Source organism: Candida theae (assembly GCF_024610275.1).
Source record: "Candida theae strain CBS 12239 chromosome Unknown scaffold18, whole genome shotgun sequence".
NCBI classification, from domain to species: domain Eukaryota; kingdom Fungi; phylum Ascomycota; class Pichiomycetes; order Serinales; family Debaryomycetaceae; genus Lodderomyces; species Lodderomyces theae.
The window spans coordinates 177,419-205,210 of NW_026261479.1; the positions used below are offsets into that span (position 1 = coordinate 177,419).

At 39.5% G+C, this 27,792-nt stretch overlaps 13 protein-coding genes across 13 annotated transcripts; 7 read left to right on the top strand and 6 right to left on the bottom strand. All coding sequences in view use genetic code 12, as the record gives it.

The window, feature by feature from the left end:
* Positions 1-770: 770 nt before the first annotated feature.
* On the bottom strand, positions 771-3,329 carry BGL22 (Bgl22p; the record flags this gene model as incomplete). Its single annotated transcript, XM_051754164.1, has 1 exon — positions 771-3,329. One exon carries the CDS (start codon positions 3,327-3,329, stop codon positions 771-773), a length of 2,559 nt encoding a protein of 852 aa, XP_051606966.1.
* Positions 3,330-3,779: 450 nt separating this feature from the next.
* KGF57_004635 (leucine-rich repeat domain-containing protein) lies at positions 3,780-7,249 on the bottom strand (the record flags this gene model as incomplete). Its single annotated transcript, XM_051754165.1, has 3 exons — positions 3,780-5,722; positions 6,371-7,099; positions 7,234-7,249. The coding sequence occupies 3 exons, from the start codon at positions 7,247-7,249 to the stop codon at positions 3,780-3,782; spliced, it is 2,688 nt and encodes an 895-aa protein (XP_051606967.1).
* A 3,217-nt stretch (positions 7,250-10,466) lies between these two features.
* KGF57_004636 (uncharacterized protein) lies at positions 10,467-10,850 on the bottom strand (the record flags this gene model as incomplete). Its single annotated transcript, XM_051754166.1, has 1 exon — positions 10,467-10,850. One exon carries the CDS (start codon positions 10,848-10,850, stop codon positions 10,467-10,469), a length of 384 nt encoding a protein of 127 aa, XP_051606968.1.
* A 327-nt stretch (positions 10,851-11,177) lies between these two features.
* KGF57_004637 (uncharacterized protein) lies at positions 11,178-12,407 on the top strand (the record flags this gene model as incomplete). The annotated part of the gene is made up of 3 exons (XM_051754167.1): positions 11,178-11,190; positions 11,241-12,275; positions 12,334-12,407. 3 exons carry the CDS (start codon positions 11,178-11,180, stop codon positions 12,405-12,407), a joined length of 1,122 nt encoding a protein of 373 aa, XP_051606969.1.
* Positions 12,408-12,594: 187 nt separating this feature from the next.
* Positions 12,595-13,494, bottom strand: KGF57_004638 (uncharacterized protein; the record flags this gene model as incomplete). Its single annotated transcript, XM_051754169.1, has 1 exon — positions 12,595-13,494. One exon carries the CDS (start codon positions 13,492-13,494, stop codon positions 12,595-12,597), a length of 900 nt encoding a protein of 299 aa, XP_051606970.1.
* A 147-nt stretch (positions 13,495-13,641) lies between these two features.
* Positions 13,642-14,658, top strand: KGF57_004639 (uncharacterized protein; the record flags this gene model as incomplete). Its single annotated transcript, XM_051754170.1, has 1 exon — positions 13,642-14,658. The coding sequence occupies one exon, from the start codon at positions 13,642-13,644 to the stop codon at positions 14,656-14,658; it is 1,017 nt and encodes a 338-aa protein (XP_051606971.1).
* A 171-nt stretch (positions 14,659-14,829) lies between these two features.
* Positions 14,830-15,729, bottom strand: KGF57_004640 (uncharacterized protein; the record flags this gene model as incomplete). Its single annotated transcript, XM_051754171.1, has 1 exon — positions 14,830-15,729. One exon carries the CDS (start codon positions 15,727-15,729, stop codon positions 14,830-14,832), a length of 900 nt encoding a protein of 299 aa, XP_051606972.1.
* Positions 15,730-15,889: 160 nt separating this feature from the next.
* On the top strand, positions 15,890-17,365 carry KGF57_004641 (uncharacterized protein; the record flags this gene model as incomplete). The annotated part of the gene is made up of 1 exon (XM_051754172.1): positions 15,890-17,365. The coding sequence occupies one exon, from the start codon at positions 15,890-15,892 to the stop codon at positions 17,363-17,365; it is 1,476 nt and encodes a 491-aa protein (XP_051606973.1).
* Positions 17,366-18,145: 780 nt separating this feature from the next.
* KGF57_004642 (uncharacterized protein) lies at positions 18,146-18,583 on the bottom strand (the record flags this gene model as incomplete). Its single annotated transcript, XM_051754173.1, has 1 exon — positions 18,146-18,583. One exon carries the CDS (start codon positions 18,581-18,583, stop codon positions 18,146-18,148), a length of 438 nt encoding a protein of 145 aa, XP_051606974.1.
* A 1,168-nt stretch (positions 18,584-19,751) lies between these two features.
* AXL1 (Axl1p) lies at positions 19,752-23,195 on the top strand (the record flags this gene model as incomplete). The annotated part of the gene is made up of 1 exon (XM_051754174.1): positions 19,752-23,195. One exon carries the CDS (start codon positions 19,752-19,754, stop codon positions 23,193-23,195), a length of 3,444 nt encoding a protein of 1,147 aa, XP_051606975.1.
* A 232-nt stretch (positions 23,196-23,427) lies between these two features.
* KGF57_004644 (uncharacterized protein) lies at positions 23,428-24,465 on the top strand (the record flags this gene model as incomplete). The annotated part of the gene is made up of 1 exon (XM_051754175.1): positions 23,428-24,465. The coding sequence occupies one exon, from the start codon at positions 23,428-23,430 to the stop codon at positions 24,463-24,465; it is 1,038 nt and encodes a 345-aa protein (XP_051606976.1).
* A 96-nt stretch (positions 24,466-24,561) lies between these two features.
* Positions 24,562-25,935, top strand: KGF57_004645 (U4/U6-U5 snRNP complex subunit; the record flags this gene model as incomplete). Its single annotated transcript, XM_051754176.1, has 1 exon — positions 24,562-25,935. One exon carries the CDS (start codon positions 24,562-24,564, stop codon positions 25,933-25,935), a length of 1,374 nt encoding a protein of 457 aa, XP_051606977.1.
* Positions 25,936-26,071: 136 nt separating this feature from the next.
* KGF57_004646 (uncharacterized protein) lies at positions 26,072-27,792 on the top strand (the record flags this gene model as incomplete). Its single annotated transcript, XM_051754177.1, has 2 exons — positions 26,072-26,303; positions 26,367-27,792. Coding segments are annotated over 2 exons (1,658 nt in total), but the record flags the coding sequence as incomplete, so codon positions are not given.

Sequence of the window (27,792 nt, forward strand, 5' to 3'; positions counted from 1 at the left end):
TCGTAAAGAGAGAGAGAGAGAGAGAGAGGAAGAATTTTTGAGCAGTGATTCCGCTACGATTATATTCAGCTTATCTCCGTATTACATCTTATCTGCGAATATCCTCTTAATTGTACCTCCTCTCATTCAAGAAAAAAGACAGACGAAGCAGAGAAATTCTAATAGAAACGTAGCCTCCAATATTCCATTTTACCGCAACTGTGGTAGTGTGTACCTGAACTGACAGGAGAGTGTTATTTTTTTCAACCTTATGTCTACAAAATATGCAGGAAAAGCCCATTTCCCCTTACATGTCACCATAGCCACACCCACACACCCCCTACTGAAACAGATCCAACGCATGGATGTATGCACGTTGGAACAAATTTTCAAATAAAAAAAAAAAAAAGGGGGGGGGGTGGGGGGGGGAGAGATCTCATCGTGTATTTTTACTCTTACACCCTTATCTCTAGAACACAGCCCCAGGACTTACTTATCTGCATGGTTTAAAAAAAAAATTGCGTCAATATGTAGATGCTATTATGTTATCTCTGTACAGCAATTTTGCACTAGATACTGCACCTATAGGTGGGATTCCGTTTGCTGTTTAAGACCCACATTGGTAATGTTGCCCCACATAATGGTAAGCCTTTCTACATTACAATACAAGGCTTTATTCGCTAGCAAACATGTAATTTACATCTACACATATTGATACAACTCTACTCTTCAACAATAGCAATCTCCCCTAATTCGGATACCAAACAACCATCTCCCCGCATACGGGCCCTTCAGCATCCGATATCTATTTCTCCGCACAATTCCACCTTCCGACTACTTGAAGACAAGTAGATTTTGTAAGTGCCTGTTTGTATGATCCATTGCTGCGACTCTGCGTCCCATATACTCAAATCACGATGCATTATGTTGAAAAAGATCTTGCAATTCTTACCAGGCTCTAAAAAGACCTTTTCAAACCCACGCAAAATCTTTGGTGGTGACGGCACAATGGTACCAGGAAACTCAATATACAACTGTGAAACGTATCCTCCTTTCATTGTACCCACATTCTTAACCTCGACACTTACTTCGTAAAGAATCTCCCAAAGCGCAGGATTGCCACCCAATCCACCAGCATTGAGTGGGGGCGACGAGTGTTGATCGGGATCAAATCCTTTGGGATACTCGTAGGTATCGTCATCATCAACAGACCTAATGTTTTCATTGTACAAGTATGGGTAAATGTAGCCTGGCGCAGGTTCAAATTCATCGTGTGGGAAGAGTGCATCTTCTGCATCGCAAACATCATCTTCCACCATTTTTTGCACCGGCAAATACTCTTGTGGGTACGGCAAAAACTCAGAAGGAGGACTGATTTCGGTAATTTTCAAATTGGTAACCTTGAAGCTCGTATACGATAATCCAAAACCAAACTCATACCGTGGTTTGATATTATGTTTATCAAAGAAACGGTAGTCAGGATATATATCTCGATCAAAGTTGTCCTGTGGTTCCCAGTTTTCACCTAAAACATCAATCACAGACACATAATGCTGCTTTTTCTTAGCTATTGTGAAGGGAAGCTTCCCGCTGGGATTACTATCACCAAACAAAACATCAGCTATGGCCTGTCCAACATTTTGTCCCAACGGTGGCACAAACAATACAGCTACAACATCTTCATTTTCAATCCATTTCTCCATGTTTGTTGGCCCAGTTGCCGTCACGACAACAATTGTCTTGTGGCATCTCTCGGCAATCTTGATGATCAACTCGTCACCATTGTGCCACAAGGAAAGATTCCTTCGGTCCCCATAATTGTCGTCAACGTGTATATATCCTTCGCCAGAAAATGCATTCACAAATACGATAGACATATCGGCATAATCCGCCAAATCATTGGCATTCTCCAAATCCCAGTTATTGGAAGTGTAATCGACAACAATGCCTCTCTCTCTTGCCTTTTTAGCAATTGCTTCATAGGGAGTGATTACATGGGGATTGTTAACCGCAGCAGATCCCCAGCCACTAGTAAGCACTCCACCAACACATCTTTGGTCCTTGCAATTGAATCCTTGTGGATCTGGACCAGCACCTTGTCCCGCAATCAATATCCGTCTCACCCCATCACTTTTGTCAATGGGTAAGTGACGATGGGTGTTTTTCAACAAAACAATTGATTCTCTAGCAACTGTCAAGGCAGTGCTATCACTGAAATCCGACCTAGCGTCTGTATGCCAGTTTTTTTGGCATATGGGACCAGAATGTTGATATGGGTATAACTGCCCGTATGTGTGATGGGTCCAAGAGCTGAAATTTGGAATGTCTTCATCCGTTGGTAGTTTAACCTGATCTATTGCAAAAAACGGCATCAATATGCGAATTGCCATATCATTCAATCGTTCCTGGCTTATTGTTCCATTGTATACCGCCCTTGTCAATAGTGGGCCCCAAAAGGATTTCCCAGTTAACCAATCATCAAACACCTCACCTGGCATCGTCATATCTAATCCTGCCAAGGCTGAGCCAACTCCACTGTGTTGCGCACCCCAATCACTAACCACGAATCCTTGGAAAGCCAACTCCGATTTCAACAAAAAATTGAGCAAGTAACTATTTTCACAAGCGTACGTATTGTTGACCTTGTTGTAGGCGCACATGACACTCCCAACACCAGCTTTTACGACATTTGCAAACGGCCACAAGTATACTTCATGCATGGCACGGTCACCAATGTTAGAACTGATGGAGCACTGTAGCTTGTCCCACCCGTTCTCATCCCATTCACCAACTTGACGAAAATGTTCTTGTTCATTGCCTATCAATTGCCGTGCAGTTGCAATCACGCCTTCATCTTGCATACCTTCAACAGTTGCTGCACCCAATACTCCTTGCAAATAAGGGTCTGCACCAAAACTCTCCCAATTTCGTCCACCTTGTGCTTTCAATCCAATGGGACCAATCACTGGACCTAAAGCTATATGTACACCTTTCTTTTTATGCTCACGTCCAATGGCTTTGCCCCGTAGGTAGGTCAATCCTTTGTTGAATGTGCAAGCTGCTGCTAATCCTGATGGGAAATGGGTCACAAAATCCGTGAATCTGACACCATTGGGGCCATCTTGCAAGCACAAGTTTGGAATCCCCAACCTTGGCACTGAACCGGTGTTACCCACGCAGGGACCAGATCCCCAGCCTGTACCTGTGGTAAGATTAACCTTTTCTGGGATGGACATTTTCTCCACAACCTTCTTTGCCTTTTCAAATGCACTTTGCCAACAATTATCGACCCTGCCACAAAGAGCTGTAGTGAAAGCATAGTTAGTACGAGACTCATAGGAAGCAAGCATTGTTCACATACGGCTTGGATAAAACACTTGGGAGCAATAGTCTTGGGAATCTTCCACAACAAAAACGGGCTGCTCAGCATGTCTTGATCTTTTGTGTAGGTTGAACATATGCGAGTTTGACGCATTGGAAAACTCAGACTTGAGTGTGAATGAAATCTCCTCAATCGATACCACCAAAGCACTTAGTGAAACTAAGCTTACTAGTCTGATTATCTGCATGGAAATGTATTGAGTGAGTGTACACCTGGTGTCTATATATTTTGGTTGCCAAAAATATTATGTGATAAAAAAAAAAAAAAAAAAAAAAAAAAAAAAAAAAAAAAAAAAAAAAAAAAAAAAAGAGCAAAAGAAAAATAAACATTGAGAAACCCCGTACGAAGAAATAAATGAGACTGCCCACCGCAGTTGGATGTCTTTTTATTATTATTTTTTTTTTTCGACGCCACCAACTCAGGTGCTCATTCTAGCAGTGACTTGAACTGGCGTGACGATACTAGGTGCAGGATTATGATTTTCAACGTCGACCAACGTAGTAGATCTCTTCATGGAAGGGGTGGACGGTATAGATGAGCTGGAGTAGTTCAAGTGAGTGGTCTTGATCAGGTTCGGAGACTCAATCTTGTTCATTATATTTGAATTTGCGTGCAAAGGAGAACTTGGTTGTGATAGTAACGAGATCGAGTTTGATAAAATTGTGTGGGACAAATCATACCTCTTTACTTTTGCCGGAGCAGTAACTGGTTGTAGTGGACTGCGTTTAGTAGAAGTATCCAACTGAAGACTTCGAATTGCTTGGACTATTTCGTTTTCGTTAGACGCAGGGCTGGGTGGTAAATTTACCGAATCTTTAGCTTTTTCGATATATACCGATGTTGTGTCAGTTTCATTTACCTCGGTTGTGACAAGAGTTTTAGCCGACAACATAGACTCTAGTAATTGAGTAGAGCTTTGACGTCGGTGAGTTGAACTTTGGGCCCCCATAAATTGTGCCAAATTTTTAGCTGCATTCTCTTCATCCAACAACTGCGCTTTTTCAAAGTAACCGGGCCTTGAATCATCAATTTTTATGTTGTTTTTGTACTTGACTCCATTGAAGAGGTTGAATAATTCAACTCTATAGTTTTTGGGCAAAGGATTGTGGGATAAGTATGCATTATCAAACTTGGTGGCCCCCACCAAATAAAGCAATGATTTTAAACTTTTCACTGCGGATAGATTGTTCCTCCGCAAGTCGATCTTCTCCAATGAAACTAAATTATCCAACCCGTCTAAAGTGGTTAGTTTATTGTTGTTAAGGTTTAAGGTGAGTAGATGCGCAAGATTTGATGGAAGATTCTTTAAGCTGGTTATGAAGTTATCAGCAAGGTTCAAGTACTTGATATTAACAAGTTGATCGAGTCCTTCAGGCAATTCCTCCAAGAGATTATTTGATAAATTCAACTTGACCAAATTCACCAATGGCTTCAATGTCTCCCTAGGAATGTGAGAAATAGAGGTTTCCAGAATCGTTAGTTGTTTTAATACCAGCCACTTGTGTGCGTCGCAATCAGAGTGACTACCATCACCACCACCACCACCACCACCACCAATGGAGCCAGCTCCACTGGATGTGTGCGTATTCCCGCGATCTCTTTTGTGCTTGAAGGCGGCATTCAGTTCCTCAACGGACGTTCGCAATTCAAACGGTGGCTCAAGTTGAATCGATCTCCTCTTTGCAGTGTTAAAACTGGATCTTCCATTTGCATCTTCAAAAACCAAATGGAACAATACTTCTGCCATATCGGTTATCTTGCTTTTCCTGATAATCAAGATTCGCAATTGGTCGCTCAAATAATTCCATCCGAATATTTCATTAGGTTCGTATTCAATCAATTCCAATACTTGCAAATTCTTGAACATTTTGATGGGGACAGATGTATCGCATGGATATTCTTCATACGAGCTGATACTGTTTATTTTGGTTTTTGGGGTGAGAATTAAACATGGTATCTTGGTGAACGACGAGTACAAGTATTTTATATCTTTCTTGATGACTTTTGGATCGTTACTCAACGAAAACGATTTCCAATAAACAGATGCACTCGAGACGATGGACTTCATGGAATTCATGGAGGTTATCGAGCGGGCATCACTGTCAAAGTGCCTCGATGACCTGGCGTTGTTGGCCATAAATGAAACAAACGTCGGTTCGTGATTTGGGTTATCCAACTTGACATTCAAAGGGCCCACGTCTACTCCCAAAGTTGATTGGTCTATGCGCTCAGTGAGATAATATAGATGGTGGATAGTGAATGTCAATCTTATAGGTTTAATTTTGTTAACAGTTGTTTTGTTTTTGCTGAAGCATAGCAATCCATTGGCCAAAGCCTCTTCGTTTTTTCTAATATAACTCGCTAGCCGCTGGATGTAGACGTCCCCTTCGATGGAGTTTGAATAGCCAAAAGTTCCCATAATTTCTCTTTATTGGATCCGGGAGCTCTAGCGCACAAGGTTAATAAGAGTGAGGTTTGTATGCAGATATGAGCTTGCAAGGTAAGTTTTGATTGTGGCTCTCTCGAAAGGAAAAGAAAAAACTGTGATGGTTATTATTAATTTTTTTTTTTTCTCTGCTTAATAAATTGATTAATTTTAATTTTAGATTGCAATATTCTTTTGTTTACATTTTCTTTGCTTTTGTATTCTTTGTTGATTCACAAACGGCGCTTTCCTTTTTAGGTAATCGCATTGATAGCAGAATGCAAGAGGGGTGATAAGGCTCAAGTGCTCAGCTCAACAACATTACAGAGCATCAAAACAGGAAATTACGATAGGAGCAGTCAGCTTTCACATTATGATGGTCAGAGCAGTTCGGTAAGGAGTTTTTAGCTGATCGGGTGAGACAAAATTTGATCTTGTGCATGTATATTTGCAAAGAGTATACTCTCAATGTTTCTATGTCGTTGTTTCACTATACAAGCTATTAGCTGCTGTAGGCTGCACACTCAATCTCTCCATTATTGAAGCTGGTGGGATTGCATTGGTACTACAATTAGTATCTATACTTCTTCTCCGCCTTCTTCTTGAAGAACTGGCTAGTGTGACAATCGATTCGTTATCACCTTCTTGTATGGCAGCGGACGGAGCTTGGCTCGCACCAGCAGAAAGTGCGGTATTTGTTGTGACTGAAGTGGGGGCTGTGCTGTGGCCAGTGGTAGTACTATTTTCGTCCGTGGTGTCAAGGTTTGTTGTGTGATGTTGATGAGGCATCGCAGTAAAATTAGTGCCTGGTGTTTGGACACTTGGTGCGATTGAAGTCTCTGCAGTTGATGCAATTAAAGACAGACGATCATTGTTGACATCTGTGCTCAAAATGGATGGGTTTTTAGTTGACTGCCTGGAAATGATGGACTTTAACGGAATGGTGCTGATATTGTCCTCGCTCATGCTTGTGTTTTGGTCGCTGTCGTGGTAGCTAGCATTTCGGTCCTGGTCATCGTAGCTATCTTGAAAAGAAGTACGGTGTATGTGATTATTCTCATCAAAACGAAGTGTGGTGTTGAAATCTTCTTCTCCTTCGTCTGCATCACGCGTTGCGCTTCTTTCTGGTTCACTTCTCAACAAGGGCTCCGAATTGCGCCTTACTCTATTTGTTGATGAGCTTTTTCTTGTAGATCCTCGCAGATTTCCTGCATTTGCTCCTAAAGGTTGGTTGCTTCTTTGTGGAAATTGGTGAGGAAATTGCGAATGCGGGTCATGTTGCTCGTGTGCATGGCCCGTAGTTCTGTTCTGGCCTTGCATTAGCCGCCTAACCCAACCGAACCTGTTTCTTGAGGAATTCGACTGGCGTCTGTCATTTTGATATGGAGTGTCTTGAAGCAGTGTTAGTAGATTGACAAAATCATGTGTTGGATGTTACTCAACTTACCTTCAGGGGTGGTCATTATAAAAAAAAAAGAAAGAAAGAAAAAAAAAAAGAGAACCTTCTCTGCAGACAAGAGGATTCTTTCAATTGCTAAGCGGATCTGTGGGATGGAATGAAAGACTTACAAACAAGCAGGAGTGTGTGTTTTTTTTCTTTTGGTTAATTGAATGATGCTAATTTTATAAACTAAAAATTTCCAAATTTATGGACCCGCACAATACATGAAAGACGTGTACTTTTGCCAGAAAATAGAAAGAGTTATATATTTTGGCGTATTCTTTTTAAGGGGTACAAACGGCACAGTAAAGAGCCATTCGCGATGTACTAAGGTCCAACTGATGACTATCTATCTTTGAACTATCTGTTGAAGTATGGTAATTCAAGGAATCTTTTCAATAAAGTTTCTTTTAAATTACACACGACCTTGCCAAGGAAAAATTACTATTCGCAATCGAAAATATGGTTTGCAATTTATTTCATATAATCCTTGCTGGCAACAGAACTCTCTTCTGAAGTTCACCAGTGCAAGGATTAATACTATATGCTGGTTGTCATGTCAACGCATGCAACACATTCCCACATTCCTAAGAGAGACTTAAACATACACGTGACTTCTCCACCACACGAACACCACAACAAATTTTGTTAGATTTCTTGAATTACCATACTTTAACAGTTTTAATATATAGAAATCAAAACGATTGCTTTCATCTATATTTAGTAGGATTTTGATCTTTCTTCTAAGTGTAGCAATTGTTGTTGATTATGGGTATTACTATTAGTTTCTTCACTTATATCTGACATTATGATTTAATATTACCGATGTTGTATCTAAGTCACTAAATCTATATAGGTATTCTGGCGATTCTTCACTCATATTTATATTCTCCAGAATATTCACTGTGGCACAACGAACTCCGTAGTAATTCGTTGTATGGCAAATATTGCGTTGTCTTCTGACAACGCCATCTCTCAAGTATTGCGCTATCTTCTGACAACGCCATCTCTTAAGGTTCTTGGCATCACCCAACTTATGCCTCACCCAACTATCCTCTCATGATCCATTTACCACTTTGGAGGATAGTCATTAACATTTCTCTTTCTGAGATCACACTGTAAGATAGTCTCACCATCTGAGATCTCGTTACTCTGGTACATAGGACTGTAGCATTAAATCTCACGACTGCACTTTACTGCATATCTCTGCAGCCCTTGAATCTTCTAACAACAGCAATACATGGTGTTCAGAGACTCATTTAGTACAAAGCTTTCTGGATATGTAAGTGAGGCGAGAGTGGAGGTTCATTACCAATTTGGAGACGGCTTGTAGCGTCACGCGAGTCTATGGATCAAATACCGGGGAAGCAAAACACGAGGAATCATATCACCAGGAACTTTTACTCAATTTGCAACCCAGAGTCTAACCTAGATAAAAGTTGCAACAAAACCAAAAAAAAAAAAAAAAAAAAGAGATAAAAAATTCTATGGTTTACAATATTTTCTCGTGACTTCCGCCGCGCAATCAGTGTCTTTTGACAGTGCGGATAAGGTGGCTTTATTAACAAGAGTGGCTTCCTATATTCGTTCGAACCCTAGTGACTATGCCCTTTATTTCCAAACCCAGCAAGAGATAGCCCTTCCGCTTGCGATCGTGTCTTTCGACACTGCCGAAGAGGTGGCTTTATTCGTCGCGTTTCCCTCCAAACCTCCCTCTATTTCCAAACCTCTTAAAATTGCCCCGGTGGCTTTCGGTTCTGGTAACACAAAAAAAAACCACAAAACCCACTAATCAACTGTCGCTGCTGGCTCAAAATCAAAAAAAAAAAAATATGTTACCGTGCAGGGGCCTCATGTCCCGCATGAAAAGGCGATCCCCCAGTACCCAAACACACTTCCCCGACTCTTTTATATCTAATTCACCCCTTGGGAGGGATGCAAAACGCAGCCGTCAACAACCAATGAATTACGACGATCCGCTTCGCCGCCCGCCTCCATGGTGGGATCTCAGTTGGCCAGCCCTGCGGTCCTTTTACCGAAGGCAAAAGGCGGTCGGGAGAAGTTTCTAGACAAGTCAATGTCAGTAGTCCGTGGGTTTTTGTTAGTATCGGGTTTCTTAAGTGAAGCTGTTTGGACATACCTTTGTTCATGAAAATTACTCGCTAGGGAAAAAAAGCAAAAGAAAAGTTGCGAAAAAAATAGTTCATGTATTCTCCATGGGAGAGGGAGGGTATATTTATATATTTTTGGGAGACTAAAGACGAGAGAGGGAACGTGGGCTGGAAATTGAGTTGATACTGTATATTAACACCAGGAAACTATGGCGGCTCGCAATAGATTTTTAATTGTACAATTTTTATTGCTTTTGGCTATTTTTTTTGGCACCCAAGAGAATTAAATTCACCAAAATGGTCAAGAGCACCGTCCTATATGCATGATGATGTCATCGGAACGTGGGACACAGATAGCTACTTGGCTCTCGGTTGTGAGTAAGAGGATTTAGACGTCATGAGACGCCACAACTGGCAGAAATTGCTTTTGGTTTTGTGTGAAAATTGAGTAAAGATGTGGGGAGGAAGTGTTCTAGAATCTCCAGAGTAGTCTAGAACTCGATACCAATCGTATGATAAGGTCATTCATAAAAAGATGTCATTGCTTGTTTCTAGAGCAATTTAGGAGTTAAGTGGTTAGATAAATGTATTTTATTGGCTTTTTTTTGCATATTGGGCAGGCATGAATTTAGTTTACGAGAATCCAGAGCTTCCTGTTAGCTAGTATTGTTCTAGACTCCTCACTCTCGTTGGTTTTGAGTCCACAACTTTATTAACGGAGTTAATGCAAGAAATGTTGCTACTTTTTGACGATATTGGTTTGCATCAATCCAAAATCCGAAAGGGGGGTGGGTCTATTGTTTTCTGCCACTACTCCCGGATATTTCTATTCCCGGTGTAGTATAGATTCTTTAAGTGTGTGGTGGCGTTACAAATTGCGCATTCTCTATCATCATTAGCTTCCCAGTTCTACTTATCTAACTGTATACAATTTTGAAGAACAATAAATACCTTAGAAGCCATACATGAAATGCAGGATTCACTAAAACAAATAAAACAATTGAATCTCAACTCAACTATCGCACTGATTCTCACTATCCGCTGCTAATTTCCTTCCAATTCTTTGAATTTCTTGCAGGATTTCTTCTTGTAATTCTCCTCCTCTCTTTGCAGGTCCTCCCAATCCAGCTAATCCTCAATAACGGGAATTCTTTTCTTCTTTCTTACTAGTCTCGCTCCAATATTCCTGTTCAAGTCACTGTCTGTATCATCATCACCAGTTCCTACTTTCTGTGACTCCCCTTCTTCCTCTTTAGCCTTCTTTGTCTCTATCTTTCTTGGCTCATCCTTATGAGTGTCTCCTTCTTCAATCATCTTCTCAAGTGAGCCACTTTTGTCTGTATCTTCTGGCATAAACCCCTTAATGGTCACTTTGTGTGAATAGTTAAGCATGGATGGTACCGTTTGGACCTGTTTGATCTCCTTTATGTTCAAAGACCTCAATGTTGCAGTAGATAGATCCTGAAAAGTTTTGTTGCTAGGAACTATGTGATGTGTTTCCGATTCAGACATGTCTATGGGTGCGAAAATGAAAAGAAAGAACTTTTTAGTGTGTATTGGTGAGGGAATTAGTGACGCATTTTATAAATTGACAGGAAAAACAGTGTACGACAAAATCTAAATCTTTGTCTCAAGCATTAGTCAATACCAAAAACACTTTTATTGATCGAGCTTGAAATGGTTGTACAACTGGTGTATATGCATTAGTTTATATTGCCAACTTACAACGTATTCATCAAAACGAACCATTCATCAATCCTCAAACTTACAACGTCGAAGGATTTGGAGAAAGAGGAGTTGGTGCATCAAACAGGATTTCAATCAACAGAGCCATTGGAAATGGCGACTGGTCGTATGATTCAAATACTGGTATTTTGTCCATTGGAAACTTTTTGAGATCAGCTAAATTCAATATTGGTAAAGGTTACATTAAATCCAAGTTTGCCGTTGTTGATCTTAACATCGTCGAATTGAACTACGTTTCCAAAGGTGCTATTGCTTACAATGGACCAGTACCTCAATCGAATTCACATGCTCAATGTCAAGTATGTAAGTTGGCACCAGTAGATCCAGGAACTAAACCAACGCAAGTTCTCACCACCGTCACTCATACTTCCAACGGTATTGTTTCGGAACAAACAAGAGTTCTCAACATTCAGATTGATGATGACGGTATGTTTGAGTACGAGACGCTTGCTTATACCCCTGCTGAATCGAGTGCCACTTCTACATCAGTGACCACTTTATCAAGCTCTGTTCCTGCAAGATGGGCCAACACAACGTCATCTCAATCTTCTACATTGTTTTCCTCGTCTTATAACACAATTGAGTCGGTTGCTGAAACAGAAACTCTATCCAGTTATTACTCAGTTGAAACTGAAGCTAATTCAAGTTCAGAGGCTCAAGCTTTGACTACAGATTATGCTAGCTCATCAATCATGTCAGTCGACAGTTCCTCAAAAAATTTAGCTGGCAGCTTGTCGCAATTCTCCTCACAAATCTCATCAATCATTTTTGAAGCTTCTACAGTTAACAATTCTGATATTTCTGGTGCATACACTGAACAGCCGATCATTACTACCGACTACCCATCATCAGGAGCTCGTTTTGTTTCAATGGATCCCAACTCCTTCACTTCAATTGCTTCATCTTCAACTTCTGATTTGTTGAATCTGATGGCTTCATCAGGTGGTGAACAAGAAAGCTCCATGGCATCATCTACAATTGGTTCAATACAGTCAATAAATTTGGAAGAATCTTTGTCTTACAGCATCTCAGTCACTGGTGTCAATTCTGCTACTACATCTAACGCCACTTTTGTCGAGTCATTTGCTGAAACGAGTGCTTTATCTTCTGCTAACATCAGCTCAGTATCTTCTGCCATAGATATTGGCAGTTATGAACAATCTACATCATCATTGATTGCAAATTTCCGTTGTTGGAGCAGATTCAGAAGCTATTGGTGTTGCTTCATTGTCATCATCATTCACCGAAGATATGAGCTCTTCTGACATGCTTACTCAACCAGCTGCGACTTTAATGGAGACTGAATCGTACCACATTGTTTGAAGCTAGTTTGATTATTTCAGTGGAGACTTTGTCAGTTGCTCATCAGTTAAATATATTAATCCAAATTGTCTCATATGGATCTTCACCAACTATATCCAGCTAACAATATAGTCTACAAAAGCAAAAAACATCAATCAACAAAAGTATCGACAACTATACATAAATAATCAAGTAAAACCAATAAACTTCAATTTAATCTTTTCTTGTTCTTCTTTGTCTTCTTGTTCCTCAAGTACTTTTTGTACTCTTTCTTCCCCTTGATATACTTCTTTTTCATCTTCTTTTCAGAAGCTTTCCGTTCAGCATTTGGTTTAATCACCTTGTTTCTCAACGACTTGCGCAAGTATTCTTTTGCAATTTCTACCCCCTCATTCTTGACTCTACCAAGTTCTGGGATGTAGTTGTGATGTAATCCAATCCTTTTTAAAATGACTCTCAATGTTGGATATCTATATTTGCTATCTGCAAGAAACAACAAATACTCATGATACAAAACGTCCATATACCTGTGTAACCTCTTTGGCTTCTCGTCCTTCACAACATGATAAGTCATGACCATATACATAGGTGCACCATGGAAGAACGAGTGCATTTCGTTCAACTCACATTCTTGTGTCTCCTCTGAATACATTAAAGAGACAATATCATCTCTGCTAGTTGGAAATTTACTGCTCCATAATTTTTCCACTGTTCTTTCAATCTCTGGAACACATGATTTGTAGTCAACACCAGTTATCCAGTCAAAAATGTCAAGGATTGTCACTTGTTTCCCTGCTAAAGATCTGACATGATCAACAGCATGCAAGTTGCCCAATTCATTGAAAAACTCCAACAACAACTCTCCAAGTAGTTTAAGATACTCCTTTTTGTCCTCTTTTTCTTCAATTTTGAAAATTCTCTTGGACCTGGTGAATGTTACCGATTCAATCGTCTCTGAGTTAAAGTATTGTAAGATGTGTCTGAATTTTCTAAGTGCCACAACGACATATGATATCCAGCATGGATCATCCAACCCTTGAGGTATTGGTAAACCGGAATATGTTTTTTCAATTTTGTCAGAGACTTTCTTTTTGATACTTTGTGACATGTTGTTGTAAACGGGGGTGAAAAGGTTTGGACAAAGTTTCAATAAGCAAATTTGTAAGCCTTAAATGTTGGAACAATATATATATAAATACGTACTTTTGCCATTTTTATCACCTCCGGAATGGATTCTTTCATAATCTACAAACCAATGAGAGTAGCACCACCATATAACACTGCTATAGGAGTTAAGAAACTGCTAGCACCACCAGTCATAATTCCTGATCCAAGCCACAAAGGAGCATCAGCAGTTGAAGTATTCTCTCATCTTTACAAACAACTTTACACAAGAGAAGTCTTTGGTCACACTGTGAGTTACCTGTTATTGAAAAACAACAAATACCACTTTTTTAGGGCTAGCTCTCCTCAATCAAAGGCCTTGACCTATTTCATACCTCGTGTCTTTCATCTCTTGATCAATTGCCAAGAGAATGAAAGAGCACGAGGTCTTACATACGAGCGCCCAAGACAATTTGGTTCAAAAACAAACATCCTTTATGGGACAATGGACACGTTGTGTGACATTTACAATTTTGATTTGCGTTCCGACTTAAAGATTACTAAAGAAGCAAAAGCAGTGATCTACTCCAATATTTTGTCACACAATCCAGTTTATTTAACTGGTGAAAATGAGAATTTCATACCGGTTATGATGACAGAGAGAGTACTAATCATATTGTTTGAGAAGGATTCGGTAGCCATTGCCAGAGAATTACAAAAGTCTGGAATCAAAAAACCATACTTTTTGATAATTCCAAAAGGAAACCCTAGCAATTACACAAAGAATTTTGCATCGAAACTTGCACAAAGATTTGTATCGTCAGTAATATTTATTGCGGACAGGGATGCTGCTGGGCTTAACTCCTACAATAAATGTAGAGAGTTAATCCCTAATCTCACTTATATCAAAGTCAACGATAAATCCTACAACCCAGAGTCAGTACCACATTTCACAGAACGTCATGCTTCGTTATTACAAAGACTTACAAAATCCTCCTCACTGCCACCATTCATTCAAAGTTTGGCTAGAGAAATTAAGTTAAACGAAAATCCCCTTCATATTAACAATAACTACCAGCTTCCAAGAAAGTTAGTTGAGTTGATTTTAAAGACGGATTTTACGCAAAATGAGGGTGGTTACTGTGATTTGAATATTTCAAGAGATTAATGAAACAAAAAAATAAAAAAAAAATTAAAAAGATACAAAGCAGAGAAAAAAAAAAGATTGTTTTTGTGTTACTGGTTATAGTTTTGCTAATTGAGTTTTTAGTTTGCCTTTTTCATATTTGTGCCAATTTGTTTATCTACCTAGGAGGAAGCAATTTTATTATACTTCTAATTATTTATCAAATACACAATTTGATACACATGCCACCCCTGGCAACTCAAAAGCCAAAAAATTGGGGGTCAAACCACATTTCCTGCATTTTTTCAAATAACCAGTTGGGTTTTTAGCATACCTAGCAAGAGAGTAATGTCTCTGGTACCTTTCATACAACTTCTTCGGCTCCAAACTGTATTCCTCCCGAGCCTCTTTGCTAACCTCAAAACTTTTCAAGAAGTTGAAATACCTTTGTCTCTCTCTTGCAACGATATCAGCAGTAATCTTGGTTTGCAAAGAAGCAAAAGTTGCACATCTTTTTGTTTTGAAAGGTTGACGATGTTTGAATCTGGCTGGAGCGACTGACAAATTTGTCTGTCTCTCTGACTCAATTTCTATTCTGGGAACGGTTGGTTGAGTGAACAAGCTCCCCATTTTAGCTCTTGCAATAGGACAGAATATGAATGGGTACTGTAACATTCCATCAATAAAGTAGGCTGTGTATAATAAATTTGTTTTTGAGATGATGGTTTCATACTCGATTTGTTGACACTCGGTATTTATGAAAAGTTCCATTTCAATAGTTGACATCTTAGTTGCAACAAGTGGTGTCTTTTTCTGAAGCCTATTTCTTTCAGCCATGTATTGGCATCTTGCAATGAATCCATTGCAATTGCGATCAACCTTGTAGTTGGAAAATTTGAAAATGTATTGGAATTTGTTAGTTACTTGTTGTGCGATTTCAACTGGGAATGGCTTGTTGTTAATCAAAAGCTCAATGTTCACTCTAATTTGGTCATTTGGGATTGTAACCAATCTGGAAACATCTTGTTTCTTTACTGTCAAGGTGAACTCGGTGTTTGTATCACAGCGTAAACGGTAATATTGGAGGCTATGGTCTATGTCTAGTACCAACATTTTTGTTTTGAAGAGAAGGAAAGAAAAAGTACGAAAAGAAACAGAGCCCAACTACTGTATATATAGTACACAATTGTGTAATATATAAATACCTCTAGTTGTACTCTTTTTCAAAAATGTTTACCATTTACATCTCTCTTCTTGGTTCTGTAACAATAAAATGGGGTTTCGTTTACACAAACCAAAATACAACAACACCCAAAACCACAAAATACCACACTTTAACAACAGACACACTCAATCTTCTGTAAGGGGACCCGATGATCCAAGAGTTCAAGGAAATGGTGTGAGAACTGTAAACCAGATAAGATCTTCCAATTCAACTTTGAATACAGCACTTGGTTGTTCATCACGTGACGATACCGGTGGTGATCGTGGTCAATCAGGTCCCCAAAGTTCATCGAGAGGTGTTGTCGTTGGGGACCAAAATCAAAATGTTGTCCAAAATTTAGAGTCCTATAGGTGTGACAGAAGGATACAAAATGAGTATAGTTCTTTACACCGAGACGGTCACTACCCACGTTATGCAATGAATTTTGACAGATACAACAATATATACCATTTGGGTTCCAACCTAGTCCCCTTCACAAATGAAAATGACTTCAACAGAAATTCTACCAAGGAGACAAAAGGTGCAATGAAAGGTTTAAACAAAAAGCTGAACCCGTATTATTATTACACATGGTCTTCAATTATACAAGGCAAGAGCATGGTTTTGTTTGCCAAAAAGGAGAATGTGATTGAATCAATATACATGGGAATCTTAAACCAACAAGACTGGCTTCAAACTCAACAGAACCGTGGATATTATGAGTACATCAAACCCATTATGATAATTTCGGAAGATCCACAAAAAGAATTTGATGAAATAATCAAGCTAAACAAAATGGGTCTCATGATCAGAAGTGTTCTCTTTCCGTCCACGGGATGGCCATTGGTATGTGTTTATGATAAGAACATGGGTATTAGACATTTAAAATCAAGTTCATTCGTGGTGTTAGACAATATCTTTGACAAAGAGATCATCAACGAATTGAAGAGATTTAGAATTCCATTCATCATGAACTTCGAGAGGAAATTGTCACCAGATTTAGACAATTATGTGCGTGGATTATGGATTGACATTGTTGACTTTAGAGAATGCACATCAGCATTCTCTTTTGTGCACCTACTTTATTGCAAGGAAGGTGCACAAAAGTTGGACTTGATCAAAAATAAAATTGGTGTTATTGATGCGCTGGTTGCAATTTGGTGTTGTGAGAAAAAGGTTGTTGAAGATGTTTGTAAAGAAATTAACAAAGGAGATGGCCATGTCGAGCCTATGGCCAAGTTGAACAACAGTAAGAGGCAACTTGTTAGAGAGAATTGTTGGAGAAACAACTACGGGGTTGCAACTTCTGATTACAATGAGATGCGTATTCGTGATACAGCCATCTTTTTCAATGTCCCAGATCATAGCCAATTTAAGAAATTCATCAACAGCTACTACACCGGCGATGAGAAGGATGAATACCGGAAAGTCTATGTGTTGTTTGACCAATCAAATGCTAAACAAGCAAGAAAGTATTGTGACTTTGCAGAGAATCATGGTGCATTTGTGGCTGGTGAGATTAAGTGGCTTGCAGGAAGACATTAGTTTTAGTTTGATTTTACATTTCGGTTATAGTTTTATTTAGTAAAAGATATTGTGATGTTGATTAGAAGCTTCATTATAGATTCGCTGAGGTAAGTTGAGAAAGAATCATCACATACACCTGTCGTATAGTCAACTCACTTGTCTCGAATACACGACTCCAAAAAGTGACTTTCATGTGCAAAGTTAAACACACACGGGAATATTAATGAACAGAAACACCTCTAGATAATCATTAGTGTAAAATCAGTATGTTGTAAGGGAACTACTGGTGATGCAGTAACGTCAGTTTTGGTCCGGTCCATGAAAAGGAGTAGCAGCAGATCCTGTTAAAGTATGGTAATTCAAGAAATCTAACAAAATTTGTTGTGGTGTTCGTGTGGTGGAGAAGTCACGTGTATGTTTAAGTCTCTCTTAGGAATGTGGGAATGTGTTGCATGCGTTGACATGACAACCAGCATATAGTATTAATCCCTGCACTGGTGAACTTCAAAAGAGAGTTCTGTTGCCAGCAAGGCCACAAGAGTGTTTCATCCTACTGTGCAAAGATTATTCAAAAACAAATAAATAGGGATTCTATTTCCCCACTTAATTCTTCAAATTATATCGAAATAACTAATAAAAGATTAGTTTTTCATTATGTCTTCAACCAACTCTTTATCTCAACAGGCAAATTCAGAGGTTTCCCCCGAGTCCTTGCAACAAAAACCTACTCCAAACATAAAAAAGAATTATACCTCATGCATCATCTTATATCAAAGCTACAGGTTCATCTCCAGGACTTCACCTGTTCTGCGAATTTGCGGGCGATCCGACTCTCATTCTGGTCTGTGGATTGACAATCTCCAAAGCCTTTTTTATTCTTGGAGTCGACACACGTGGGGAATGCGTACCGGAGCCAGAAGTGCTTCTATTTTCTTGCAGGACGCCGCTGTGTTGTGCATATTCTTGACTTGGTGAGAAGGACGCAGACGTGTGAGGGTTGAACTTCTTCATCCCAGAGGAGTTATGGACACTACGGTCCACAATCTCTGGACAAAACTCCAAGTCATCCTCAATGTCAAACGATTTCGACAAGTAATATCTCAATCTTGGACTGTGGTATGAGTATGTGGACGATGAAGGTGGTGTGAGATATGATAGGTTGTTTAAGGGCGATGTGTTGTTGCCTGATGAGTTCTTTGATGTGGGGATGTTGTATGTGTACTGTTGACTTGCCATATCTTATCGTTGAAGATGGGGAAGAAATGTTCAACGACATTGCAAGTTTTGTGAATTTCTTTTTCTTTTATTTACTTGGATTTCTGAAATTCCTTTTTGTGTTGGAAAGAAATTGTTTATCAGTACACGACTTGCGTTCAAGCACAAAAATTTTTATTGACTCTCAAGATCTTACACCCCTCGGCCTCCCGCTCCGCACGATGGATGTACTGTTGCAACTATATGATACACGACCTGAAGGTCTACATGCAACTGTAGTGGAATCTATTGTCTTGTTGTTTAGAGCGAATCTGATTACCTTTGCCCCACCTACGCAATAAAATTCATTACGTCAATTAGATGTGGTCATTAATTTTCCACACTTGCACGACTTTGTTTAAAACCTTTTTGCAAGCAATCCTCTGTCCACTCTGGCATGTTTTTCCGTGCATTTTGTTTTTGTTTTTGTTTTTGTTTTTGTTTATTTTATTTTTTTTTTCGCAACATCCAGAAGGCACAGATTTCAGAGTTTCACATTGAATGTAGAGCCGTGTAACACAATCAATTCTTAATTGAAAAGGAACAATGTGTTAGGATGCAGTTTGTATATTTTCACCCCCGTTCGCTAGTATTTCATATTTTGTTTTTTTTTTTTTTTTTCTTTTTTGTACTAATCTAGCCGGAAAAAAAGTTGAAGTTTATACACCTTTGTTTTAGGGGATAAACCATTCTTTGTAGTAATTATTTAAACGCTACTGTTTATTCTATTGAACTGAGGAGATGTCCCCTCAAGTGCTCCAAGTAGATTTTGTCAAGAACTACAGCGGGTTATTCTGGATACGTAAGAATAAGTGGCTAATCCAGAATATAATGAACTATAGATTTGTGCAATCTGTTTGTATTGAAATGAATTCATTAGACAGAAATTGAAAGGCATCACTTGAATAAATTGGTACATAACTCTAGCTTTATATACTTGTGGTTTTATAAGGTATCAAAGTTGGCAAAAACGCTACCATCATAAGCTAATTGCGAGAGCCCAATTGGGAAATTCAAAGATGAAGCACAATATTATTTAAAAGCTGGGGTGATGAGAAGACAGCACTCATCGGAAGATGATATGACATTCAGATATTGAATTAAGGATTCCACGTGAGAGCTTCACTCTCTTTACTCACCATAAAGGCGTATGGGCTTCTTCTCCGTAAAGGAACTCGCTTCAGTATTCAAGAAACCCTGTTCTGCACTACACAATTCATACAAGTACATCCAACTAGAAAATGGACTAAGAACCTTGCTCATATCGGATCCCAAATGCAATGCAACTGCTGCCGCTGTATGTGTTGGATCCGGGTCCTATTGTGACCCGGATGAATTACCAGGGCTAGCACACTTTTGCGAACACATGCTTTTCATGGGAACGGACGAATTCCCCAATCCCAATGACTTTTGGACCAAATTGACCTCGATGGGAGGCAGCACCAATGCATATACAATGGGTGACTACACTTGCGTATACTTTGAGACGTCAATGGCAGATACACTCGTGGGTGAGGAGTTTGGATTGAACTACTTGATGAGAAATTTCAGCTCCTTTTTTAAGAAGCCATTATTTTTGGAAAAATATTTGGCTATGGAAATTAATAATGTGGATGATGAACATCAAGGAAATGTTATCAATAACGAAAAGATTTTGTATCATGGATTGAGATTGCTAAGCAGCAAGGGCCACCCATTTCATAGATTCGGCACTGGTAACAAAAGTACGCTCAGCTCCAAATACACACGGGAGGCGATGATGAAATACTTTGACGATAATTTTGTTTCAGAAAACATGGTTTTGGTTTTGAAAGGTTCTCAATCATTGAACCAATTGCAAAAATTGGTCTTGACGACTTTTGTAGATATCCCGACATCACAAGACTTGTCAAGCAAAACTTCGGCAAGCAAGAGACGAAACAAAATTAGATCAATGGGATCGAAAAGAAGTTCCATCACAACCACCCCTTCTTTGGATGTGACGTCAAAAGTGTTTCCTAGTGATGCTACTGGAAAATTGTTGTACATCAAGAGTGAAACATCATCCCAAGTAAGGTTATTTTTGCCCATACATGATTTTGAAAACTCCTTTTACGAAAGTGTGTGGTGTTCGTTATTAGGAGACGAAAGTTTAGGATCTTTATGCCATTACTTAAAAACCACTAAGAAGTGTATTTCGTCCCTTTATGTTCACACTCAAAGACTATCTCAAGGAAATAAGATTTTGGTCATGGATTTTGACATTTTGAAGTGCTTCAGCTTGAATTTCATAATTCAAGCTATTTGGAGCTTTGTTGATCAAGTATTAGATCTCGATCTAGCCCACTTGAACAATGTTTTAAATGAGTATTCCCGAGTATTCAAATATCAAGCATACTTTTCAACAAGCGAATTGTCTGTGATGGATGAAGCTGCAAATTATGCCCTGTGCTTGATGGAGGGTAGAATCCAAGACATGGAGTATTTGGTCACTGGGGATTCGTTCTTATTTGAATGTGATGCAATTGATTTTGCAAAAAAAACAAGAGAAATTTTCAACGTATCCAATCTAAATGCAATAGTGTTGGCCGAAGGTAACAACTGGGACAGGCCGTTGCCCAGTAATTTCACCAAGGACCCTTACTACCGGTTTGACTACGCTATTACCGATTTGAACTATTCCCTGCTGGTAAAGTCTATTCCTCAATTTTTTGTCCCAACGCAAAACACTTTCATTGCATTGGCACAAAATGAGTTGGACAATCAGATGAAACGATCAAAGCACACCTCGCCATACTTACTGGAAGCTGACAGCGCAACACCACGTTTGATTGATTTTTCAACCTATCACGAAATATGGCATTCAGAATCTTCCTCCTTTGACGCTGTGACGTCTTTTCAGATCTGTTTCTCCAGTATTCCTAGCACCACGCTCAACTCTGTGGCGATTGAGATTCTTGCTGACTGCATAGGAGATACCTTAAAACCCTTGTTCTACCAGGCTGAATTGGCTCTATTTTCTTGGGGAATTTTTGCAAACTTGGTCACCACGCCATCATTATCTTTTGAGATTAGGGGCCCCATTGCGGGGTTTACTTATTTCTTGAAACGATTTGTTGTTACCGTCAAGAATTTAATTTCGTCATTCAGTCTAGATTATAAAGAGTTTGTGGCAAAGAAGTCCCATTTACGCACAAGTTATAACGATTTGCAAATTGGCGACGCAAACACAAAAGTTGTTGCCGCTTCAGTGATGATATTGGAGCAGGGAATAGCCGGTATTGAGGAGAGGCTTGAGGCGGTGGAATTTTTGGAGACAAGTGATTTGGTATGTCTATGCCATTCGATCCTTCGGGACCACAAACACACAGACATTCTTGTTACAGGTGGCGACCACGATTTTGCAATCAAAGTTTGCAAGACCATTAATGCGTTGACATTCCACGAAAAGATTTATTTGGAAAAGCACCCTTTCACTTTCGCATCTAGTGTATTACTAAGACGTGGCAGAAACTACGATTTGGTGATTGAGAATTCCAATTCGAAAGATCCAAATGATATTGCTTACTACTATATCCAGTTGTGCTCAAGAAGAGGCAATGAAAGTATAATTGCACATTTTTTAGCGTATCAGATGAACCAGTTTGTACGATACCAACTTCGAACCAGAAGGCAAGTGGGCTACTTGATTTTAAGCGGTATTAGAATTAATAAGCTGACGATCGGTTTGTATCTACTTATAAACAGTTCCTCATATGATTATGCGTCAATTTTGCTGGAAATTGAGAACGTTTTGTTTGAGTGGGAGATGGAGGTGTTGACCATGACAGATGACCAGTTTGCGGAGGCAGTTGAACTGTTTTTGAAGAGTCGAGGTCAGCAGGATATTGACTCTGTACCATCAAACATTTCAGCAGCGACAAAGCCTACAAAACAGAGTGACAATTATTCGGCCAAGCAACTTCATTCCATAAATTTTGATAGCATCGTGACAAAGAACTATGACTTTGGATCTTGTGTGAACGGAGCATTTACTGTTGCAAACACTTTTGAGTATGGCTTAGCTGACATTATAAAGTTTTTTAGAGAACGCGTTTCTATCAAGTCCACACAACGAGCCACTTTGTCAATTCTCGTATCTTCAAAAAGGGGAAAGACAAAGAAAGATTTCGATGCCAAAAAGGAAATGTTGGCGTCGTTACTAGATAACCACGATTACCAACTAACCTCTTTACAGCTTCAATGTTTGTTACACGAGTCAAACAATGACGCCTCAGCAGTCATACAAAAGTTGAAAAGTTTAGGGTACAGGATTTCAACCAAACAGACTCCCAAACTCTTCAAAGTATTATTGGTTTTAAAGAGCTTGAAAGGAAGTAGTTCAAAAGAGCTGGTGCGATGTCAAAAGTTTTGTATTGCAAATTATGGCAGTGATTATCGGACCAACTTGAGAGCTTTACCTCATTTGACAGTGAGTGACGTGGATGAAATCCATGCCGAAGCTAGTTTCATTAGTCAGAGTGGCCATATGAGTCAGTTGCAAGAGATTTACGACAATGAGAATGAGCAGGAGAATGAGAATGAGAATGATTGTGATTTGAACTTTTTGTTATAGAAAGATTTTTACAGAAAAAAAGTGTTGGTCAAGTTGACAAAGGTAGGGTCTATGCCATAACAGCACCACACTTCAACACTGGATGTACCCCACCGCAAATCCCATAAGTCCAAACGTTCTCAATAACACAACTACGTAAATCGTGTAGCCTTTACAATCATCCTAATGTATATCTATTTTTGTGTACTTTTTGTTTTAGAAAAGCCAAATTTTTCAAGCAAACTCTCGAAAGATGGACACCATCACCACCATGGCAATCAACGACGTTCCAGTATCAGTATCCCTCGATCAACTTCAACATGGCATTGATAATGAGACATTAGAAAAGGCTTTTGGTCCCACCTCGTTGGGGATTATTATCGTGCGAAATCTTCCACACGAGTTTCAAAGTCTAAGACAACGGGTGCTCACGAGCGCCTCAATTTTGGCCAACTTGGATCAAGAAGAACTCGAGAAACTTGAATGTGAGGAAGCATTGTGGTTGGTGGGATGGTCGCGTGGACGGGAGAAGTTGGCAACGTCATCATTACCTGACTTCAAAAAGGGATCTTTTTATATGAATTGTGCTTTTCACAAGGATTCCAAGTTGGAAGGTCCAGAGCCTAAATTGACTAAAAAGTATCCAAATTACAAACCTTACACTGCACCCAACATTTGGCCACACAATGACGCATTGAAATATTTTGAACGTGATTGTAAAGCATTGTGTTCGTTGATAATTGATGTAGCTGGTTCAGTTGCAAGAGCTTGTGATAAATACATCGAGAGAATATACCAAGATTACGAGCAAAACTACTTACAAAAGATAGTGCAAAACTCAACATGTACCAAGGCGAGATTGTTGCATTACTTCCCAATGACAGAGGAGGATTCATCTGAGTCGCTTGACGACTGGTGCGGTGAGCATCTCGACCATTCTTGTTTGACTGGTCTTACGTCCGCCTTATTCCTCGATGAGTCTAAGGGCTTGACTCACACATTGGAATCATCTCCCGATCCACAGGCCGGTTTGTACATTAAAAACAGAGACAATGAAATTGTTAAAGTCAACATTCCGGCCGATTGTTTGGCGTTTCAATCCGGCTCAGCATTGCAAGAGATCTCCAAGGGAAAGTTCAAAGCCGTTCCACACTACGTTAGAGGAACCAAAAAGCCACATATAGCCCGCAACACTTTGGCCGTTTTTTGTCAACCAAATTTGGATGCCATGATCAACGAGAAGGAGGATTTTGCAGAATATTCTGAAAGGATATTAAGAAATAATCACTAAGTAGACTATGTAAAGAGTAGATGCTGTGAAATTTATTTTGGTAGCGTTGTGTCAACTCATCCTGACCACAAGAGAAACCACATTTCTCAAAGGCCAATGCAATACAATGAAATACCAATCATCAATGACAACCCTATCCCTGAGGAGGATGAGCTTGTACGTCAACAGCTAAAGCAATTAGGACAGCCTGTTTTTATAAATGGCGAAAATGATAGTGATCGAAGGGAAAGACTATCCAATTTAGTGAATGGGGATTCTAGCACTGATCCTGAACAGGGTGACGTTGACAATGACGATGACGAAGACGACGACAATGAAGATGACGATGACGTGTTTTATACACCAGGGCCAGCAAACTTGTACGATGTGAGGCGCCAAATTCTCAGCGGGTCGTTGAAACTAGCATCACAACGGCTACAGCGACAACGACACCTTGTAAAAATCAATCCAGAGCTTATACCATTCTTGCAAAATAGACGAGACATGAATTCAAGACTATCCGGGATTGAGCTTTACGGGTCTCAGATAGTTCACGGAAACACAAGAGCTATATCAAGTGTGAGATACTCGCCTCGTGGAGATTTGATTGCATGTGGAACCTGGGACGGATCAGTGCACGTCCTCAACAGTATTGAGTTGAACCCCACCACAAAGCTACTGGGTGGAGAGCACACGGAAAAAGTTGGAGGTGTGGATTGGAAGGCAAACGATTCTGGTGATGTACTAATCACAGGAGGAAGCGAGGGAACTATTAATTTGTGGAATATAGAGGAATCTGATGAGACGATTAAACCTAATCTCTCAATCAAAGAGGCGCATTCAAGTAGAATAACCAAAACTATGTTCCATCCGGTTCAAGATTATGCAATCTCAACTTCATTTGACCAAACATGGAAGTTGTGGGACATGAATAGAGGAACTGAATTGTATCAGCAAGAGGGTCACTCGAGGGAAGTTTACAGTGGAGCTATACACCCAGATGGGTCCTTGTTCCTTTCAGGTGGGTTGGATGGTGTAATTTACGTTTGGGACTTGAGATCTGGAAGAGCTCTCATGCCGCTTCAAAAGCATACACAAGGAATTTACTGTCTCGATTGGTCTCCCAATGGTTACTATTTTGCTAGTGGATCTGGTGACTGTTCTGTAAAGATCTGGGATATGAGAAAGTTGGATCACTCTGGTGATGAGATTTTTTCAATACCAGCGCATACAAAATTAATCAGTGATGTGAGGTTCTATGGAGGTGGAGATAAGGTAAAAACTGAAGGTATGGACTTAAATGGGTCATTCTTGGTGAGCTGTTCCTACGATGGAACCGTCAAGATTTGGTCGTCAGATAACTGGATCTTAGTCAATACATTGAAAGGGCATAATGAAAAGGTAATGAGCTGTGATATTGGTGCTAGCACAGACAAGGAGGTTAATATAGTGAGTAGTGGCTGGGACCGGACTGTTAAGCTCTGGAAGTGACGTAGTAAATAGACCTTGGAACTTCTTGATGATCTTTTGTAAATACTTGAAATTCTTAAAAGTGTGCGCAATACGACAAAAGACAAAACAACTTCAACTTTTCATATCCACAAACAGCGTCACCTTCTGAACAGCAATGAACTTGCTACGGATATTGGACAGCACTCCTGAGCCTCCTATAATTGAGTTAGAGCTTAGTGAAACAAATGATAGTGGGGATTACCACTTGGGTACACCAATGTACGAGTACCAGAAAGAGTTGACTGATCAAATTATCTCCCTACATTACCCAGACATACTAAAATTTTGCGAAACCAACGACCATAAGGATATTATTCTCAAATCAGTGGAAACTTGCATTGAAAACTGTATGCTAGTATGCACACACCCCTACCTATTGATAAGTCATTACATGCCGAAAAATCTTGCAGTAAAAGACATGCCTGCAAAATTAGCAGAAACCAGTGGGAAATTTAACGTCTTGAAAGACTTGTTAAATGTCGTTATCCTGAATAAGAATTCAAAAAGAAAATCGGTAGGTCTTGTGATGTCCAACAATGTGAAACTTTTTGATCTAGTCGAGGCTTTAATAATGGTTTGCCCAGGCAACAAAAGTGTCAAGCGATATGTTGGGAACAACATTCAACGAGAGTCCAAAAAGGCAGTTAAGAATGGCAGTGGAGGAAATGGGGGCACTCCCAACGGACATGGCGGCTCTTTCACGAGTTTAACCGAGATACACCTTATTCCGGCTAATGGAGACATTCAAAGAGATCAAGATGTTTTTGAAGCTTCCAGATTTGACGTATTGGTTACTGTTGATGGTAACGTCAGTACTGAAACAGAATTTTATCAATCTTTAAAGACAATGAACCATTCGCCTCAGGAGAAACCAGCAGTTACAATTAGATTGATGCCTTTCAAGACTATAGAGCAAATAAAGCTATTTTACCGGAACGCGGTAAATGATGATGACTACTTGTACAAACTTATCTCGTCGGTTGTGTGTTTGAGGGATTACATAGGGAACATACCGCCAGATATTTTCCCGATATACCATCAAAAGCTCACATATTTAGGACCAAATTTTTTTGACTCTGTGTTTGGCAACAAATCAAGCTTCTATGCACCATGGCCATTACCGGATCTTCCTGTCATACAAACTTATACTCCGATTGATGTGGAAAGATCTCTTTTAACGGAAGCTCATTTCCATTACACTCCGTATGGATTGCAGCCAACTATGGAGCTCAAATCAGCTCCAACATATTACGAAACAAAACGTCTACAACTGGACTATATCACCAATCCATTAAAGAACTCGTATAATGAGTTGATTGGAATCACTGGTACAACAGAGTCGTCAGATACTGGCATATTGACTCATAAGTCCATCCTCCAGTTGAATGCCGCCTGCAAGACTTTGAAAAGAACGAGAGATGAGCTTGCTTCATACAACCATTTTGACTCTCCAGAGATTCAGGAAAAAATTGGAAGAAGAGAGAGGGAAATGAGACTTGCAGTTTCCAAAATCTTTGATGATCTAGATCATGCACAGCAAAGAATAGACAGTGGCAGCAAATGGTATACAAGAAAGAATGAACAGGTGGAACAATTAGAGTCGTCAATAGAGGAAAAAGAACGCGAGATTTCAGAATTTCGGAATACCCTCGATTCAAAAGAGAAAAAGTCATACGTACTGAATCAAGTGAAGATATGGGAGCTAGAAAAACAGATTAAGCAGTTCATTTCACGAATTAAATCGAAAGATGACGAAAGAAACTTCACTAATAAGGAGTACGAAAACTCACTCAACGCCTTGAAGGAATCCAAGCAAGAGCAAACCAATTTGAGTGA